Source organism: Bidens hawaiensis, unplaced genomic scaffold, assembly GCF_021521415.1.
Source record: "Bidens hawaiensis isolate Kalapana, Puna unplaced genomic scaffold, B.hawaiensis_p1.1 tig00020045_1, whole genome shotgun sequence".
Taxonomy (NCBI): domain Eukaryota; kingdom Viridiplantae; phylum Streptophyta; class Magnoliopsida; order Asterales; family Asteraceae; genus Bidens; species Bidens hawaiensis.
In genome coordinates this window covers 119,158-138,807 of record NW_027493053.1, presented here as the reverse complement: position 1 = coordinate 138,807, position 19,650 = coordinate 119,158, and the positions used below count along the sequence as shown (strand labels likewise).

The 19,650-nt window shown below is 43.4% G+C and overlaps 1 protein-coding gene and 2 non-coding genes across 3 annotated transcripts; 1 reads left to right on the top strand and 2 right to left on the bottom strand.

Moving 5' to 3' along the window:
- Window positions 1–14,721: 14,721 nt before the first annotated feature.
- LOC143559829 (small ubiquitin-related modifier 1-like) lies at window positions 14,722–16,521 on the top strand. Its single transcript, XM_077048288.1, has 3 exons — window positions 14,722–14,811; window positions 15,972–16,121; window positions 16,237–16,521. Exons 1-3 carry the CDS (start codon window positions 14,722–14,724, stop codon window positions 16,312–16,314), a joined length of 318 nt encoding a protein of 105 aa, XP_076904403.1. The 3' UTR covers window positions 16,315–16,521.
- Window positions 16,522–17,801: 1,280 nt separating this feature from the next.
- Window positions 17,802–17,997, bottom strand: LOC143559848 (U2 spliceosomal RNA). Its single transcript, XR_013140006.1, has one exon. It is a non-coding gene; the product is annotated as a U2 spliceosomal RNA (small nuclear RNA).
- A 1,201-nt stretch (window positions 17,998–19,198) lies between these two features.
- On the bottom strand, window positions 19,199–19,394 carry LOC143559847 (U2 spliceosomal RNA). Its single transcript, XR_013140005.1, has one exon. It is a non-coding gene; the product is annotated as a U2 spliceosomal RNA (small nuclear RNA).
- Between the last annotated feature and the right edge of the window lie 256 nt (window positions 19,395–19,650).

Sequence of the window (19,650 nt, the reverse complement as noted above, 5' to 3'; positions counted from 1 at the left end):
AATAAAAAAATCATAATTTAAAATATAAATAAAAAAGCTACAATGTTTTTCTCATCGTCCTCGTAAAAGAAAAAAGAAAGAAAGTAAAGACACAATGACGTCATTGTGTTTTATCATTGTTTAGTGTCTTTTCCTCGATATTGTGTATTGTTTCATCGATATTGTGTTATATTACTCAATACTGTGTTATATTTTTATTATTTTGCTCGACTTGTGTTATATTTTGCGATATAACACGATGTCGAATAAAATGTTAAGTAATATAACACATAATCGAAAAAAAAAAACGAAACACAATGATAAACAAAAAGGCACAACATAACCATAAACAAAAAAACACAATGATCTTTTTTTTGGATGACGGTGAAAATATTTTAGTTTTTCGTTATGATTTATATCTTGAGTTATAATTTTTTTATTATTTTTTAGAACTTTTAAAGGTTTTTTTAATTCATAAATCCTTTCCGTCCTTTTTATTTTTGTGTTACTTTGTATAATAACTTAGACCTGAGGATTGAGTTGGGAATGAAATGTTATTTTTGGTTCTTTTTTAGTTTGTCGTGTTATTTGTTTTTAAATAATGAAATTGTTATCGTTACAATTTTAATTAATTGAATAATTTTATGTTGGTTATTTATTTATCTGAATTAATTAATTGAAAAATGGTTTATAATGAAAAAGACGCATATAATTTATTCTAATTACAAAACAACATAATATTTACGTAAAATCATCTTTACACATAAATTTATAATTTTATATTTATTCAAATAAACAATCATATATATTTCCACCGTATACCACTAACCTTGTAAGATCATATATCAGAACGAAACCTATAAAAAAGATAATTTAGGTTCATCATCATTTGCTACCAAAACCATATACACGCAATCAAAGTAGATCTTCTGAATTATTATAAACTTTATGCTTATATTAGGTGGGTTTTAAAATTTAAACCTTTTGAAATTAATTATTATTTTTAAATAACAAATATATTTTAAATTAACATACATTTTTAACTTGCATTCTTTTTAAGAATTATCTATGATTTGTAGTAGGGTTAAGTTATTCTATAAAGGGAGACAAAAATGAGAAAGATGAAAGGATTTATAGCCACATAAAAAAAAACCATTCAAAAAAAATTTGAAACAAATAAATAAAAAATCATAACTCAAAATTTAATAAAAAAACAAAAAAAGTAAAAACACAAAAATGTTTCTACCGTTTTTCTCGTTCTAAAAAAAACACAATGTTGAGGGAAAAAGATCATTGTGTCTTTTTGTTTATCATTGTGTTTTGTGTTCTTTTTTGTAATTGATTGTGTCTTTTTTTCTTATATTGTGTTATATTATTCAACATTGTGTTATATTTTGTTCGGCATTGTGTTATATTTTGTGATTTATTATGTCTTTTTTTAGTTATAATTGTGTCTTTTGTTCATTTTCGGCATTGTGTTTTTTGTCTTTGCACGTTTTTTTTTGAACGAGAATGACAAGGAAAACATATTTGTTTTTTTATTTTTTATTTATATTTTGAGTTATTATTTTTTTAGAATTTTTTAAAAGGTTTTTTGTATGACCACAAATCTCTCTTCATTCTCATTTTTATCTTCATTTATATTTTAACTTTTCCCCTTGTATTGCATTGAAGAAAAAAAATCTGTATTAAAGATATAACCAATAAAACTTAAGAATCAAATACCACAAAATCATCCGTTTCATATGCTTAAAGCTTATGTATTGGATTAGTATACTTAATATTTTTTTTAATAATTACAATTATACAGACAAATATAAAATCCGTTTCATCTTATTATTACGTCATTTCAAAACTAACAAACGAATCAAATTTTGAAATACTCAAATTACCTTAATCGGGGCATCAGGGTTTTAAATATTTAAAGCCGAATTCAAGTTAGATTTAAGCATACAATCTGAATTGATTCAATTATTAAAACTATACACAAAACAGAAATTACACATAACTCAAATTCGAATTTCGAATAAAATCATAAAAACTTATTAGATTCGAAATTTGAAATCTAAATACTAATTGGTTGCTAATTTGGTCCCAAAAATCGAAAATCAAATCCCAAATTAGAGTTAAATAAAAATTCAAATAGAATCTTGAAGAAACACTAAGTGAACCCTGGGCAGATTATCTATTATAGATAATCTGGGGGTTAGGTAATGTTTCCCACGAGGATGAGGTCCAGCAGAGAAGGTTGTTCTTCAGGAGACCTGCAAAACAGACACCGTAAGCTCGTCACTGAGAAGGGGGGGGTTCCTCCTTGTGACCACCCTCCGGCGTGAGAATCAGACTAGATTGCTCTGAATATAAGTGTATATTAAGAGATTGCTAGATAAGATTGAGATATCAGATGATGTCCTTACCATTCCAAAGTGTTGGAGTATTTATAGCCGAAGGTAGGTTTCCTAGAAGGTACAGCCGGCTGAATAGTATTCCTGTTCCACCAACAGTGGACTACGCACAGGCCATGCTGGTTGGTGGATAGGCTACGGCCAACAGTAAAGGTCGGTTGTACACTGTTCCTTTAATGCCGGCTACGCACTGTTCCACCAACTGTAGGCTGCGCACGTCCCATCGTAAGGGTTGGTGAGTAGGCAGCGGCTAATAGTGACAAACAGTACTAGAGGGTGCTCCTCCTCGTATTGTTGTCGGTGAGCTGTCACCCTGTGATTGGTTCATGGGCTGCTCTGGTCAAATTGTCTGTTCCGCCCATACCTTAGTAGGTATAGTACGAAAGACCTTCCAGAAGCATACGGACTGGCTCATTTAGGCGGGAGTATTCCCGCCTTGCTCATTCCTTCATGTGACTACTGAAGTAGCGAATGCCTTGTGCGTGTAGCCTTGCTGTTAGTGCGGGTAGCCTTCCCTGATGGCTTGTATCCGCAGCTGCGGGAACAGGCGGGGTACTTCACCATTGGGAGGCTTTCCCTGCGGGTACAGCTGGCGTACTGCGTGTAAGGTTCTCTGAGCATGGTGGGTCCTGCTGGAGCAGTTGGTCATTGCGCAGACGTCCCTATTCAAGGTGAGTCTTGCGGGTCCAACTGGGCTCTGCTGGGACCTACCTCTTCAAGTCCCCCCAGTCCAATGTTCTTCTCATGAATTATTAATAAGTGATGTGAACTTTTGGACTTAGCAAGGGGTTTTGAAAAGGGTTTAGTTTTTAGGTTTTCCGTGGTGATTCTTCCCGCGGTTTTCCTGATGTCACGCAGAAATTCCCGACTTTTCTGCTTGATCTTTGGGTGTGAAGCGGGTAGGTTTGTAACCTCCTCGCACGTCAGGAGCGTTGAATCCCATTTGTGTGGATTCTCCATGGGGTTTTGGTAGTTTTCAACATATTGATCAATTATGCTAAAACCACCAATCCCATCATGGAGTTTCAAACAATATAGTTCTCGACGTTCCCGTCATGCGGGGATGTTACTCCCGTTTCCGCAAGCATGGCCCAGAAGATCCTTCTTGGTTTTAATTCCCTGCAGAGTGCTAAGTATGTGAAGGGTTTTGCCTTGACACTGTACCCGCACTCGACTTACGGTTACTTTACTTCCAAGGTATTCCTGGCGTCAATTCCCTGCGGGTGCTAAGTATGTGAAGGGTTTTGCCTTGACACTGTACCCGCACCCGTCTTATGGTTACTTGGTTGCCAAGGTAAGGGGTATTTTCCCGCCTACTTTTGAATCTTTTTTGAATTTTTTTGAAATTCGAAGAGTTGGTGAAAGGATAAGAACAGTCCAAACCTCTGAAACGTCGTGCGACGGTTTATTCTGACTGTGTCAGGACGTGCAGGAAGTTATGGTAACGTGACAGTACCTGGTCATTCCAGTCGCTTTTTTCAGGCGCGTGGGCCCGTTTTTTCGGGCGCGTGGCCGCGAAATTAATGGTATGCGTTCTTTCAACAGCTGTTGCCAGCTTGCTTTTTGCCACGTGTCATAGTTTCATTGCACCTTCGATTTCTCTCTCTTCCGCATTAAATGCATTGCATTAATTGCGATTAGTATATAAAGGGGGGAGAGGGTTCTTTGTAATCCACACTTTCACTCTTCTCTTCATCTTTTAAGCGATTTCCGGCAAATACTCCCCTTTTCAGGCAAGCATTCTCTCGAAATCGCTTTCTTATTTCCTTTGCAAGATGTCGTCTCGTGATCTTGAATCTACAGCCGATGACAAGAGTACTGCTGGCGAGTGCCAGTGTGCTCTGCCTGGCGATCTGTACCAGTACGTCGTCAGGAAGTTCATGCTCGAGTCTCTCGAGCCTGAGTTTCCTGAACCCCATCAGACTGTGTACGATGCCCCCAGAGGCAAGATCGGGGTATATGCTGCATTCTTTGTTTATGGGAATCTTAGGTTCCCATTGACAAAGTTTGTTTACCGTGTCCTTGAGAGGCACGGTGTTCATTTGACCGAGTTGCACCCCATGGCGATCGCCAAGATTCGCCACTTCGAGTGGGTGTGCCGGATTCTGGGCATTGAGCCCTATGTTGACCGCCTGATGACCTTCTACACCTGGAGGTGCATCCAGGGGTGGTATACGTTGATAACCCGGATAAAGGGTTTGAAGATTTGCGCAACCGAGCGCAGTCTTCGCGCGTGGAAGCGGGAGTTCTTTTTCATATCCGCTCGCGCCATCCCCCTTGCCATGAAGTTTAAGAACGGGCAAGCTCTTCCCAGCCTTCACGCCTCCAACTACGAGGAGACGGAATGGTTTTCGAGGATTTCCCGGGTCCAATCTCCGGTTTACCGGTTTGCGGAGTCCGGGATGGTGATGTTGGGGATGAGCCGGGTGTGTAAGGCGGCGGATGCGAAAAAAATCCCAATCGTCCTTGAATACGGTTCGAACTCTGTTCCTTACGGTATGCTTTGTTTCCTTTTTTTTGATTTTGAATTTCTTCTAACTTCTTTCCTGTTTATTTCAGAGGGAACGACCTGCAGTCGCTCCTGAACCCGCGGGAGGCTGACGGTCCCGCCCGGATGGGTACTCGCGCTCTAGACGAGAACGAGTTGCCCATCCTAGAACAAACTGCGGATCGGTTCGTGGAGGTCTACCCGCTAGGCCACGAGATCCTGAGCGCTAGGCGGCCAGGTAAGGCGCTATTCAACCCTCGACCCCTCAATGTTGAAACCTCTGCTGGAATTCCTCTAATCGTATGTTCTGATGAGGAATCCGCAGATGGTCCTCCGTTGGTGCGGAAGAAGAAGGCTGCCGGCGGGAAGGGAAAGGAGAAGGTGGCCTCCACTGCCGATCCGGCGCCTCGGTCTGATTCGGAGACCGAGAGCGAAGAGGTGGCGGGGAATCCCGGTGGTGATAAGACCACCGCTCCGGAGGCTGCGACTGTCACCTTCGGAGAGCCCAAGAAGACGACGGTAACCGGCGCAAAGAGGCCGGCTCCATCGGGTTCGTCCCCGCCTCTCCGTACCTTTAGGCTCAAGAAAACCCGTAAGTACAAACTTCTTGTCTTTTAACTTCATAGCTTTATCATTTAACACTTATCTTCTTTACGCAGGCGTGGATGTTGACGCATTCCAGGGTGGAGCGCAGAGGAGTACCTCTCCGCCAATGACGGTAGGCTTGGTCAGCCTATTTGAGGCGTCGACCCAGGCGCCTGCGCCTGCTTCCGCTGGTTCAGTTGCTCACTCCTTTGAGCCGACTGTTCCAGCTGAGATGACGTCACCGCCGGCTGTGGGTGCGATTTTTACAGCATCTTTCACCGAGCCGGCGGTTACTATTGCTGCGGATTCCGCGGCGGCGACCGTGGCGGCTGCTACCATGCCCCCGTCATCGGCAACGACGGCCGATCCATCAGGTACGCATGGGGCTTCTCGCCAATCTCTGCCACCTTCCCATCTGCCTGACCTCTTGGATGGATTTCCCTTGGGTTCAGGTGATGGGTTCGGCGGCTATCGGCCTGTTATTGACCCTACAGGTGCGTAGGGTTCTTTTGGCCCTTTTCATACTTTTTCTTCATCTTTTCCTAACTGCTTTATGTTTTTTGCAGTGTCGGATTCCAATGAAGTGTATGTTCCACGATGGAACATTCGCCGAGGAACAACCCTTCGTACCTCTGTGGAGTGCGTGGAATGGGCTCGTCACGCTGCTCCCAGTGGTGCGTTGGGGGAAGCCATGGCTAGCTACCAGGAGGGTAGGCTAACCAATGAGCTTCGGGTTCTCCTGGCCCGGATGCAGCCGCGCGTCGAGCTGCTTTGTCGTGAAAACGATAAGTTAAAAGCAGCTCGCCTTAAAGAAGTGGCTCAGGCGCGGGCTGTCCGGGAGGAGAACCAAAGGCTTTCCGCAGTGGCTGCGGAAAAGGAGAAGGCCTTCAAGGCCCTCGAGGTTGAAGTTCAGGCTCGACTCGAGGCCCGTTCCAAGGCTGCCCAAGCTGTTAATGAACAGCTTCGGCTGGCTAAGGAAACTGCAAGGAACGCAACCGAGAGGGCCACCAAGGCTGAAGCTGTTGCTGAGCCTCTACGCGTGGAGAATGAAGAGCTTAAAGCCAAATTAGAGGCTCTCCAGCAGGCTCATGATGCCTTGGCGATGGAAGACGCCAAAAAGCTCCAGGAGATCTTGGACCAGAGGGGGGTGCTTGACCATACTGAGCGGAAGCTAAAGGGCGTCGAAGAGGCTGCGGCTAAAGAAGTGTTGCTTGCCAACCTCAACAAGAGTGAAGCCGAACGCGCCCGTAACGAAGCTCAAGCCGCCCTCCAAGAAGCCCTGGTTGCCAAGGAATGGCTTCTTCGAGAAGCGTTGTCTCAGGTATGTTTTCACGTCTTCACGCTTTTCTTTGTAGATAGAAAAGGTTCTGATACTTGTATTTTTTTCTTTGTAGGTTGTGCATCGGGTCTTCTCAGAGACGTCTTATGACGATGCTATGAGCGCAGCCCTCAACGCTTCTCATGAGGATGGGGAAAAGGCCGGCTTCCTGCTTGGTCTAGGGTTCGTTGAGAAAGGCATCCCGCCTTCCAACTTCCCTTTGTATGATGTGGATACTGAAGCTATTTACGACCAAGCAGTGAACCAGTATGCCGCATTCCCGCATCCGGTGGTGGAGAAGGTGAACGAAGTCGCTGCTGCTGATGATGGGCTAGCTATTCTTAAAGCCTTCCTTGAACCACCACGCTCTACTGATGGAGCGGGTCCAAGTGGAAGTGGTCCTGAAGCTTGATTCTGAAGATCCCTTTCCACCATTAGCGTAGATTTTTGCTTTTGTATAGCTATCTTTGTAATATTTGAATTTGATGAAATACAGATTGTGTTAGTTTTTTGCCTTGTTTATTTTACGCATGTTTTGATCTAACTTAGCAATTTCTTTAGTACTTAGATAAGTTAACTTTTTAACGTGGTAAATTATAAGTTTGTTTCGCTTCCTCTTTCATGATTGTGCGGGTATGACCGTCACTTACACTTAGTAGGATGGCTTAACTTACTTATATCTGACCTGCGTGGAAGTTTTCCTCATCTTTTCCTTTGAAATTTTCTAAGTGTTCAGAATAAGTTAACCTTTGAACGTGGTAGATGATAGGTTGAAGTTTTGCTTCCTTGTTCGTGATTGTGCGGGTAAGACCGTCACTTGCACTTACAAGGATGGCTAAACTTTACTTACATCTGACCTGCGTGTAGGTTTTCCTTAAAACTTGAGATTTTTAGCGTTGTGTTTATGCGGGTTTTGCCGCCTTCCACACATAACGACTTACTTCTTCCCCCATTTATGCGGTGAATACCGGCACATCAGTGTGGGAAGTTCATAAGTATAAAGGTAAGGCTATCAACACATTGTGAAAGGAGAATCATTTCCATTAGAAGTGGCTCTAGGCCTTTTCTTTACAAGTTTGGAACTGATCTACATATAACATTTGCGTAATTGAGCTCCATTCCATGTTCTTGGGATGGGAGTGCCATCGAGCCTTTCGAGCCGGTATGCGCACTTTCCCAGGACTTCTTTGATGATGTATGGCCCTTCCCAAACCGGGGCCAACTTTCCTGGGCGTTCTTGGTTCGAAGCCTCGTTGTTACGCAGTATGTAGTCTCCTACTTTGAAGTTGCAGAGTTTTACCCGCGTGTTGTAGTACTTTTGCATTTGTCGCTTGTAGTTCTCTTCACGCACTGCGGCTAAGTCTCTGCGTTCCTCGGTTAGCATAAGGTCCAACCGTCTTTCAGCATCATTGTCTTCTGGCTGAATCAAGACCCTTGGTGAGGGTAAACCAATTTCGACCGGGACCATGGCTTCCGTGCCATAAGTGAGGCTGAACGGGGTTTCTCCCGTACTGGCCTTCTTCAGCGTTCTGTTTGCCCAAAGGACGTGCGGAAGCTCGTCCACCCAGCCGGATCTGTGTTCCAAGAGTCTTTTCTTGATGCCTTCGACGATGCTCTTATTTGCTCTTTCCACCTCACCATTACCTTGCGGGTGTGCCACTGAGGTAAAGGTGTGGGTGATTTGAAGTTCTTTAAGCCACTGTTGTAGCTTCTTGTCAGCAAAGTTTGTGCCGTTATCGCTCACCAAATTTTGTGGAAGTCCAAAACGACAAATAATAAATTCCCAAATAAATTTTTTGATATGTTTCGCGGTTGTTTGGGCTAAGGGTTTTGCTTCTATCCACTTGGTGAAGTAGTCGATGGCTACCACTAGGAACTGAACATTTCCTGCTGTTGTAGGAAATGGGCCTGTCACATCGATGGCCCACTTCTGAAATGGCCATGAAGAAGTGACTGGAACAAGTTCATTCTTCGGGCGGTGCGTGTTGGGTGCGTAAAGCTGGCAAGACCTGCATTTTCTGATGTATGCCAGTGCATCCGTATGCATCCCCGGCCAAAAGTATCCCGCGTTGTTTAGCTTAGCTACAACAGCGCGACGTGTACTCCACAGATGCCTTCGTGTACTTCCCTTAGGAGGTAGTCAGCATCTTGGTTGTCCACGCATCTTAAGAGTGGGCCAAGAAAGTTACGTCTGTAAAGGATGTCATCGATGAGTTGATAATTCAGTGCTTTACAGCGTAGTTTTCTTGCCTGTGTTTTTGATTCTGGTAGCGTACCTGCCGCAAGGTATTTTATTATTGGTGTCATCCACGTTTCCGTGCCGGTTTGGATGACACAAATTTCCTTGTGCGGGACCGAAGGTGCCTCGAGGAGTTCAATGCGAATATCCTTTCCTAAGTGGGTGAAGGCTAATGATGCAAGCTTGCTTAACGCATCCGCAGATTTGTTTTCACTTCGCTTGACGTGTATGACTTTGCAGTCGTTGAAATCGCGCATAAGGGATTTTGCTTGTGCGAGGTACAGGGCCATTGTGTCGTTCACGGCCGTGTACGTCCCGTTGATTTGATTGGCTACCAAAATTGGAATCCACGTGGGCTTCCAAGTTTTTCACCCCCATCTTACGCGCAATTCTCAGCCCAGCCAAGAATGCCTCATACTCGGCTTCGTTATTCGTACTTGGAAAATCCAGTCGAATAGCGTAAGTGTATTCTTGGCCTGCTGGGTTGGTTAGTTTCAGCCCTGCGCCTGAACCCTCGTTACTGGCTGCTCCATCAGTGTAGAGTCACCAGACATCATTGATGTCTTGTGCTGGAGAGGGTTGAGCCTCTTCCTGGCACTCTTTTTCCCGCGATGCAGGCACTTCTGCAATAAAGTCGGCCAGAACCTGGCCTTTTATGGCTGGTCTTGGCTTACTTTATCGCGTATTCCCCCAACTCAATTGCCCATTTGGCTAGGCGTCCCGATAACTCGGGTTTGCCTAGAACGTTTGCAAGTTTGAAGTTAGAGAGAATGGTGATTGGGTGACCCTAGAAATATCGTCTTAACCTGCGTGAAGCGTGTATAAGTGCTAAGACTAATTTTTCGAGGGTAGAGTACCGGGTTTCTACGTCTGTTAGGATACGGCTGACATAATAGATTGGCATCTGGATGCCTTTTCGCTCTACTAGCAGGACCGCCCCGGTTGCTCTATCTGTTGCGGAAAGGTATAGGATTAACTCCTCTCCCGCTTTTGGTGCCGTGAGCGTTGGGAGTTCGATCAAGCGTGACCGAATCTCCTGAAAAGCTGCTTCCGCTTCTGGTGTCCAGCGGAAGTGCGTTTTCTTTAAACAGTTTCTCAACGTTGACACGAAGGGAAACGACTTATCTGCGTGGTTTGCCAAAAAGCGATTAAGTGCCACTAGTCGTCCATTCAGTGTCTGGGCCTGTTTGATGGTAGTAGGTGATTCCATTTTGATAATGGCTTCGACCTTTTCAGGGTTCGCTCTGAAGCCATCTTTAGTGACGATGACCCCCAAGAACTTCCCTTCTTCCATTCCAAAGGCACACTTGCTCGGGTTGAGCTTCATGTTTATCTTCCTGAGCGTGTTGAAAGTCTCTTCGATGTCTTTCAACATCGCTTCTAGGTCAGGGCTTTTGATGACCAAGTCATCCATGTAGACTTCCAAGTTCCTCCCAATTTGGGCATGAAACTGGTTGTCCATCAGGCGTTGGTATGTGGACCCGGCATTCTTAAGTCCGAATGGCATCATTTGGTAACAAAATGTGCCATCGGGCGTCCGAAAAGCGGTTTTGTCCTGATCATCAACGGCCATGTGTATTTGATGGTACCCCTTATACGCGTCCAGGAAGCATTTAAGGCGGAACGGTGCCAACGAACCCACCTTAAGATCAATTTCGGGTAACGGATAACAATCTTTGGGGCATGCTTTGTTCAAGTCCTTGAAATCTATGCACATGCGCCATTGTTTGTTATTCTTCGGTACCATAACGGGATTTGCAACCCAAGTTTGATATCTACTTGGTTGTTATTCTTGGGTTCATCACTGTTCATATCGGGATTTGTACCGAAGAATAACAAACAATGAAACTGGTACCATAACTGGTTGTCCATCACTGTTCATATTGAGATGTTGGCGAGTACTGCCGAATTCGTCAGCCTGTTGAACTGCACGCAAGCGTTCGTCCAATTCAGCTTGGAACTCTCTCTGACGTGCTTCGGCCCACGCCTTCACTTGATCTAGTGTTTGGCGAGGGACCCTCGTTCGTTTTTCCAACTGGGCATCAGTGAACCCCAGTGGAATATTTACTGCACTTGCCCCGGCTTGGGTAGTCGGGGTAGTGTTCGTAAGATTTGTATAACCGCCGGTGTTCCTCCCAGTTGCTGGGGTTGTGGTTACCGGGGTTTCTTGGTCGGTTACTTGACTTGGGTTCTACACGCGTTAGTTTGTTCTTGCCCCATCACTCTGCGCTTTTGTACGATCGGCGTAACAGCCGGATCGCATTTGAGCTTATGCTCTGCCTTACTTCGGGGTACACCAGTCATGTCAGCTGGTGTCCACGCGAAGATGTCAGCGTTTTTTTGTAACAGACGCTTGAGTAAGGTGCGTGTGGGATCAACAATTGTTGGGCCAATGGTGACGGCCTGGTCAGGGTACTTGCCATTGAAGGCCCATCTTTCTGGTTCGGTGATGGTTGGTTTAGCCATCTTTGGTTTGGGTTTAGATGAGACAGATGCGATGCATACCTGGGGAATGCCGGTGATCATCGCTACACCCTCAGCTGTTGGCCATCCCATCATGCCGTGGACTGAGGATACCACGGCGTTGAATCTTGCCATTCCGTCTCTCCCGAAGAGAATGTCGTATGTGTGGTGTGGCTTCCTCATCACGACAAAGTCCACATCTTCTGTGCGGGAGTGTTTCCCATCCGTAAGAGTGACGGGGAAAGATAGGATACCCAGGGGGGTGTTTGTGCTGCCATCAAACCCTTCCATCGAGGCGCAGATCGTTTCCAGGCGTTCCTTGTCTTCGTCATCTAGCTTGTCAAAGAACTGCCTGTACATCACCGTTGACAAGGCGCCGTTGTCAGCAAGAGTGCGAGAAGTGATGTAGTGCCCCAGCTGGCTTTTGATGACGATAGGGCCTTCTTTGTTGGGTCCTCCTGGCACTCGCGGGAAGCGCACCTCAGCTTCCTTCCACTCACATGGTTCTGTCGTTCGCCTTTTTCTTCCTCTGATCTTACCATGAACCATGTTGATGCTGATGTCAACGGGCTTTCGTCCGTTGCCTCGGTACCGGTTGTCGTTTCTTCCTCCCTTCTTGATTGATGCCACCAGGTGTGCCAGTCTTCCATCCTTGACGAATGCTTCAACAATATCCTTCAAGGATGTACACTCTTCTGTACTATGACCTTTTGTCCCGTGGAAGTCACAGGATTTGCTCTGATCCGCATTAGGTCGCTGTCGGATCATTGGAGCTTTTGGCCATGGTAGCTTTTCAGTGGCAAATATCTCTGTGACGCTTTTGGTGAGTGGCGTCCACCGGTGCTTTTGGCTTGAAGGGTGTGTGTGATTTCTTCCGCCAACAAGAGGGTGAGAGCTGGATGAGGTGTCAAAGTTTACCCTTGACTGCCAGATACCTAGCTTCCTCTTTTTGTTCTGCCGGGCGATCCGAATATTGTTCTCTCTTGTCCTCTGCGTGTAGAGGTGTGTACTCTGGGGAAGATCCCTTCCAGTTGCTTCTCCGTCTCGGCAAAGCGCTTGGCCGCCGTCATGATGGCATCCCATGTTGATGGCATGCCATCCTTACCCGTCAATGTGCGGATAAGCTCTGGGTATTCGGCGCCTTGGATGAAAGCGGCGCGAACAAGATCTTCACTTATGTTGCCGAGACTTAGCTTTTTGGAGTTGAAGCGGGTGATGAAGTCTAGTAAAGATTCATCCTCCTCTCTAACGCAGTTGAGGATCGTCCACTGTTCTTCAGTATATTTCCTCTGTTGGCTGAAGTGTTGGCTGAACTTGTTCTGAAAGTCCGCCCAGTCATATATGTGGTGGACCGGTAAACGATCGAACCATGCCCTGGCCGCTCCAACCAGAGTCATCTGGAACATATAACACCACGTGGGTTCCGTCCAGTTACTGACGGTTGCCCCCGCAATGAATCTGTTCAAGTGGTCGTTTGGGTCGGATAGACCATCATAAGTGCCAATGTTTGACATTTGTTTGGCACTTCTAGGGGCGATTGCTTCCGCAATGTCCCTTGCGAACTTTGACTTTCCTGCATTTGTAGCAGTTGGCCTAAAGGTTTTGAAGAAGTCACGCGGGTTTCTCTCCGCATTCGTTGGTTTAAAAGCTTCCCCAAAATTCCTTTTCGGCTGGAAGTCCGTTTCCTTACGCTTCCCTTTCGCCTTGTGGTGAGGGTTTGCGTCGGTATCGGATTCTTCCATCTCGTCGTCTGAGTACTCGCCCTCGCTGTTCATATTGAGATGTTGGCGAGTACTGCCGAATTCGTCAGCCTGTTGAACTGAACGCAAGCGTTCATCCAATTCAGCTTGGAACTCTCTCTGACGTGCTTCGGCCCACGCCTTCACTTGATCTAGTGTTTGGCGAGGGACCCTCGTTCGTTTTTCCAACTGGGCATCAGTGAACCCCAGTGGAATATTTACTGCACTTGCCCCGGCTTGGGTAGTCGGGGTAGTGTTCGTAAGATTTGTATAACCGCCGGTGTTCCTCCCAGTTGCTGGGGTTGTGGTTACCGGGGTTTCTTGGTCGGTTACTGGCCTTGGGACCGGAGTAACGTTAACCATTTCTTCAGAAATTTTGAAAAAACTAAATTAGTTCTAGCTTTTGTCCCACGGATGGCGCCAATGAAGAAACACTAAGTGAACCCTGGGCAGATTATAGATAATCTGGGGGTTAAGTAATGTTTCCCACGAGGATGAGGTCCAGCAGAGAAGGTTGTTCTTCAGGAGACCTGCAAAACAGACACCGTAAGCTCGTCACTGAGAAGGGGGGGGGGGTTCCTCCTTGTGACCACCCTCCGGCGTGAGAATCAGACTAGATTGCTCTGAATATAAGTGTATATTAAGAGATTGCTAGATAAGATTGAGATATCAGATGATGTCCTTACCATTCCAAAGTGTTGGAGTATTTATAGCCGAAGGTAGGTTTCCTAGAAGGTACAGCCGGCTGAATAGTATTCCTGTTCCACCAACAGTGGACTACGCACAGGCCATGCTGGTTGGTGGATAGGCTACGGCCAACAGTAAAGGTCGGCTGTACACTGTTCCTTTAATGCCGGCTACGCACTGTTCCACCAATTGTAGGCTGCGCACGTCCCATCGTAAGGGTTGGTGAGTAGGCAGCGGCTAATAGTGACAAACAGTACTAGAGGGTGCTCCTCCTCGTATTGTTGTCGGTGAGCTGTCACCCTGTGATTGGTTCATGGGCTGCTCTGGTCAAATTGTCTGTTCCGCCCATACCTTAGTAGGTATAGTACGAAAGACCTTCCAGAAGCATACGGACTGGCTCATTTAGGCGGGAGTATTCCCGCCTTGCTCATTCCTTCATGTGACTACTGAAGTAGCGAATGCCTTGTGCTTGTAGCCTTGCTGTTAGTGCGGGTAGCCTTCCCTGATGGCTTGTATCCGCAGCTGCGGGAACAGGCGGGGTACTTCACCATTGGGAGGCTTTCGCTGCGGGTACAGCTGGCGTACTGCGCGTAAGGTTCTCTGAGCATGGTGGGTCCTGCTGGAGCAGTTGGTCATTGCGCAGACGTCCCTATTCAAGGTGAGTCTTGCGGGTCCAACTGGGCTCTGCTGGGACCTACCTCATCAAATCTCATTTCTTCTTATAAAGTACGCCAACAATATATAGATATCTCATTTCATTTCATACAAACAAATACGGAGCGTCCAATCTTCCACTAGAAAAAGAGGCGTGTGAAAGTATGTCAGGAGCCAACAACAACAACGAAGAAGATAAGAAGCCTGGGACTGGCGATCAAGGAGTTCACATCAATTTGAAAGTCAAAGGCCAGGTTAGCCTTTTACTTATTATTATTATTATTATTATTATTATTTGCTAACATACATAATAATCCCTATAGCTTAGGCTTTTTACTTTATAGCACTTTTATTTTATTCGAATCATGTTGATTATGTTAAATTAGGGTTAGTTTGTATTCATATATGGACTTTGATTTTACTATTTAGCAAGGAACCAATTTCCATATAAAGAGACAACTAGGGCCAGAAACTTGCCGCGCTGAGCCGAGCCGAGCCCAAGCTTGACTAGAGCTCGTTTTGACTTATGAGAGCTTGAACTTGAGCTTGGCTGATACGAACCCGTATTCTCTACGGGTAGGGATTAGGGCCAGATTCAAGGAAGCTGAAGAGTTCAAGGGAGATAAATGGGTGGGATGCTAAAGGGTCTAAGTAACCACAACATTATTAATGCAGTTAGGCCTATTTATATGTTTATGTATTAGTCTATGTCTCATCGATGTTATGTTTATGAATTTACTAGGTTAAAATCCTTGTAACGGAGATCTAATCCTTCTCGAATTGGATTCATGGGAGAATAGCCCATCTCGAATCGGGCAAATATCCTTTAATTTCTTATTTAGGTTTCGGGGTTCTATCATTGGCTCGTTTTGAGTTTTGACTTACGAGAGCTTGAGCTGGGCTTGTTTCGAGCTTGGCTCGCCTTATTTAATAGTTATTGATTAGTTTATGTATGATATATCATATATATAATGTTGAGAAAAACCATACACGAGCCTAAGCTTGTCTTGAGCTCGTGCAGTTCCTTAGACGAGCGAAAGCTCTGCTCGAGCTTCGCTGACAGTGTGAAATTGATACATAGAAGTCCACAAGAGGTAAAGTTTAAAATACACAAGGCTTGTTAAGGCTCAACAAACCTAAACGAGCTTCTCATACAAGGGTTGAGCTCGGGCTTGATAACTAAACGAGCTTTATTGGCGTGGCTCGATCTTTAAAAAGATTGGTCTGTTTCGAGTTTTTCAACGATCTGATCTCGAGTAGCTCGTGAGAGGCTCAGCTCGTGTGCACCCCTATACTGAAAATGAATATAATGGATTAATGGGATAATAGGTTTTGGTTTTTGAGGAGACTTTTATCATCTACTTTTTGGATTGAAGTAATAACTCTATTGTGAGTTGTGCTGTTGTGATTTCAGGATGGTAATGAAGTGTTCTTCAGGATCAAAAGGAGCACACAACTGAAGAAGCTTATGAATGCTTACTGTGACCGACAGTCCGTCGAGCTTAATTCCATTGCTTTCTTGTTTGACGGGCGTCGCCTTCGAGGCGAGCAGACTCCTGATGAGGTTCTCTTTCTATCTCACATAGATTACTGCAATAGTCGCTCAATCTTGTTTTATGCACGCATGAGTTATCTTTTTATGGTGTTGACCTTTAATATGTTCTGTTTGTATGTTGCAGCTGGAAATGGAAGAAGGTGATGAGATAGACGCAATGCTTCATCAAACAGGAGGTACATCTGGAGAATTTTGGATGTAGAGTACTGTGTGGTTTAGTGCCTGTGCTGTAGAAACGCCAGTTGAACTTTGCTGATTCTGGTTGTGGTCTCAGTTTGATTGTTCTGTTACTAAGGTTTATGATTTGTGTTTGATTATTGTCTCTAGTAACTTCGTGTAGGATTTATCACGTTATCGTGTTTTTGTGTTAATCCATCTTGTGTTTGAAGTTGATTCTGGTTGTTATCTCAGTCTAATGGCACATCTCAAGCATCAAAGATTTCATCTAAAACTTTTTGGTTCTGTTTTAAATACTCACCTGGCGGTAGACTGAGTGATATAATTTATAGTTTAACCGGTGGGTTCTTTATGATGATATAATTATGTGATGACTGTAAATAATGTGTGAAAGAAATGAGCGAAACAAATAGATGTGTTGATAACCATGTTGCGCTTTTTACTGAGATGGTTTTAAGTTGATCTTTTATAGCTCTACATTCAAAAGTCAAAACAAAGGTAATAAAACATTAAACCTGAGTGTTGTTGAGAGACGATGGCCCTTTTTACCGAGATTGCTTAAACTCAACATTCAAAACAAAGGATATAAAATATTATGCCTGCGTGTTAGGCTAAGATATCGAACCCTCAATATGTGATAAGACTGATGCATTTAGCTATAAGTGGGTATAAAACCAGCAGTCAATAATTACTTAATGTGCTATGAACAATAGTTTTTTCACCAAACAAAGTTTCACAATTATTTTCAACCAGTACATACCAATTCAAATAAAACACACTATATTTAGGGAAAAAAGCTAAGAATACAATACCCAAAATACTTGATTGCTGGTATATATGCATTGATGATATAAACTTAGTCGGTCAACGACATATAGTTCGTGTTTAATCATCCATGAAAGTCCTCTGTTGTTCCAAACAAGGCTTTCATCAATTTTGGTTGCAATGTTCACGTCATATTGTCGATGTTCTTTTCCTTTACATCTTGATCCTAGAATTCATACCAAGTTTGCTGCTTCCCTTCCGTGACATCTTTATTGGCTTGAAACTGCATTATAGCATTATTGCGTTCCTTCTAGACGGAATATGGATGTTACCACTTTACCCTGGTTGAGAACTCAAGATAAAGTATGGGCTCGCATTATAGGATCAAGGTAAGGAAATTTCTGTATCTTCTACTTTCACATTTGGAATCTTTAAAATCATAGTATTGAATACACTTTGACCGGCAAGCTCATTCTTCAAGCAACACAAGTTCTTTTGATGAGTTCATTTGGGTACAGTGAAGTCCTGCAAACGAGAATTAAAATGAGTGACAAATGAAAATGAAAATACAATAGAAATTACAAGGTTATTGTAAAGACCAACTCACCATAACTAGGTGAATTTGCAGGAATTAAAATTAGCTGTGCAAGGCTCATAAAGATTTTCATGTTTAAATGGTATTTGTTTTAAAAGAAAGCAGTTAATGACATTTAATATTGGTAACTATTAAAATTTAACTTGGGTTTGGAGGGGTGCGCCAGGCCTTGGTGGTAGTGTAAGACCAAGGCAATGCTTGAAGACCCAAGCAGCAAGCTACTTTGATGGGTCTTCACCCATAAAAAATAAGATTAATATCAAGTGAGCCGATGGCTCACATATCAGATATTAAACTAATAAGAACAGATACTACACTTGATCTTATCCAAAAGGCCGAGAAAGGTATGCTTTTGTTTTTCTTAGGCCTTTGTTTCTATAGGCACTTCTTTCATATTTGTATTCATCACTCAGTCGATGTACTGTGAGAGGGCTTTTTCTCTTTGTACCTGACTGCAAAGTCTATTATTGCCTCAATCCATAATACTTGCATTCATTTTCTAAGAAGCCTGATCCAAAACCATACCCTGAAATTTGTTGTTTCAAACTCACAGAACCTGGAGTGGCTTACTCACCCTCTTATCAATAAATCGATCCTTTCTCTCAACCCCTAATAACTATTGGCTATTGTGTTGGCTAAACAAAGACAAAATTATGATGCTAGACAAAATTAATCCAAGAAGTATTAGATTCTCTCTTACACCTGTGACATGTTTATTCATTTCTAAATATAAAAAATCTTTATACGAAGGCGCCTCGCCTGCACCACTAAGAGTAAATGGATCGTCCACAAGCTCAACAATCATAAGAACACCAGGAAATTATGAATGTTGCCATTTTGTTGCACAGTAGATAACGGACATTATTCACTCTTATAAAAAAACAGAAGTCTTTGTCTCATGACTTATAAGAGTAAACACATAGTCCTTCTGCATAGTGCCACCAATAAACAAACTAAGAATGCATCTGATCAAACAAATTTGGCTGCAAAATTGACTTCCTAAAGTGGACGCATTAATTAAGAACTAAACAATATGTGACACCAAGCCCCTCATTTATTATAATATAATACGGAGTCCCTCATTCCACTTGACTAGAAGACTTGTTTGATCTTTACTAGAGTCCTAAAGAGTAAAGATTTGTTAACGTATGATAATAGGAAACGGCAACTATGGCAACATGAGCTTGATAGCGTGTTAACTCCATTAGTAATTACTGTATAATAATAAAAGGGAATCCTTTTGCTTGTAGGATATTATAACTATTCAACACATCTGCTTTAAATCAAGGTAAACTCTATAACTTCTTTTTTCACTTAATTGCTAGTCATATTATTCATTCTACTAATTAAGACAATTTCCCCAAATAAAAAACCAGAGAAATTACATTCCTACTTTAAAACTATAATAAAAAGCAAAGAGCATGAAGAACAGAAAGAGTAGCTTTAACTTATCTCAAAACATATAAAAAAATTTAATTAAATTGTACAGAAAGCTGGAAAGGTATAACCAGTTATTATTCATAAACTAATAGAAATTGACTATGCTTTGGTGGGGTGCGCCAGGCCAAGGCAATAGTGCAGGACCAAGGCGACGCGGGAAGACCCAAGCAGCAAGCTACTTTGACGGGCCTTCCCACATAAAAAATAAGATTAATATCGAGTGAGCCGATGGCTCACATATCAGATATTAAACTGATAAGAACAGATACTACACTTGATCTTAGCCAAAAGGCCGAGAAAGGTATGCTTATTCTCTTCTTGGGCTACTGTTTATACATGCACTCATTTCAGCTATATGTTCTTCACTCAGCCGACGTGGGATAGCGAAAGGCCTTTCCACCCCTCAAATAAAACCAACCTTTAAAATCATAAACTACTGTTCAACTTATGATCCTCACTAAAGGTACCTGACTTGATTCATTCTATAACTTCACCTGTCAAACTATAAGCTTTTACCCAATCCTTCAAACCATAACCTTTCCCCATAAATACCCACCCATC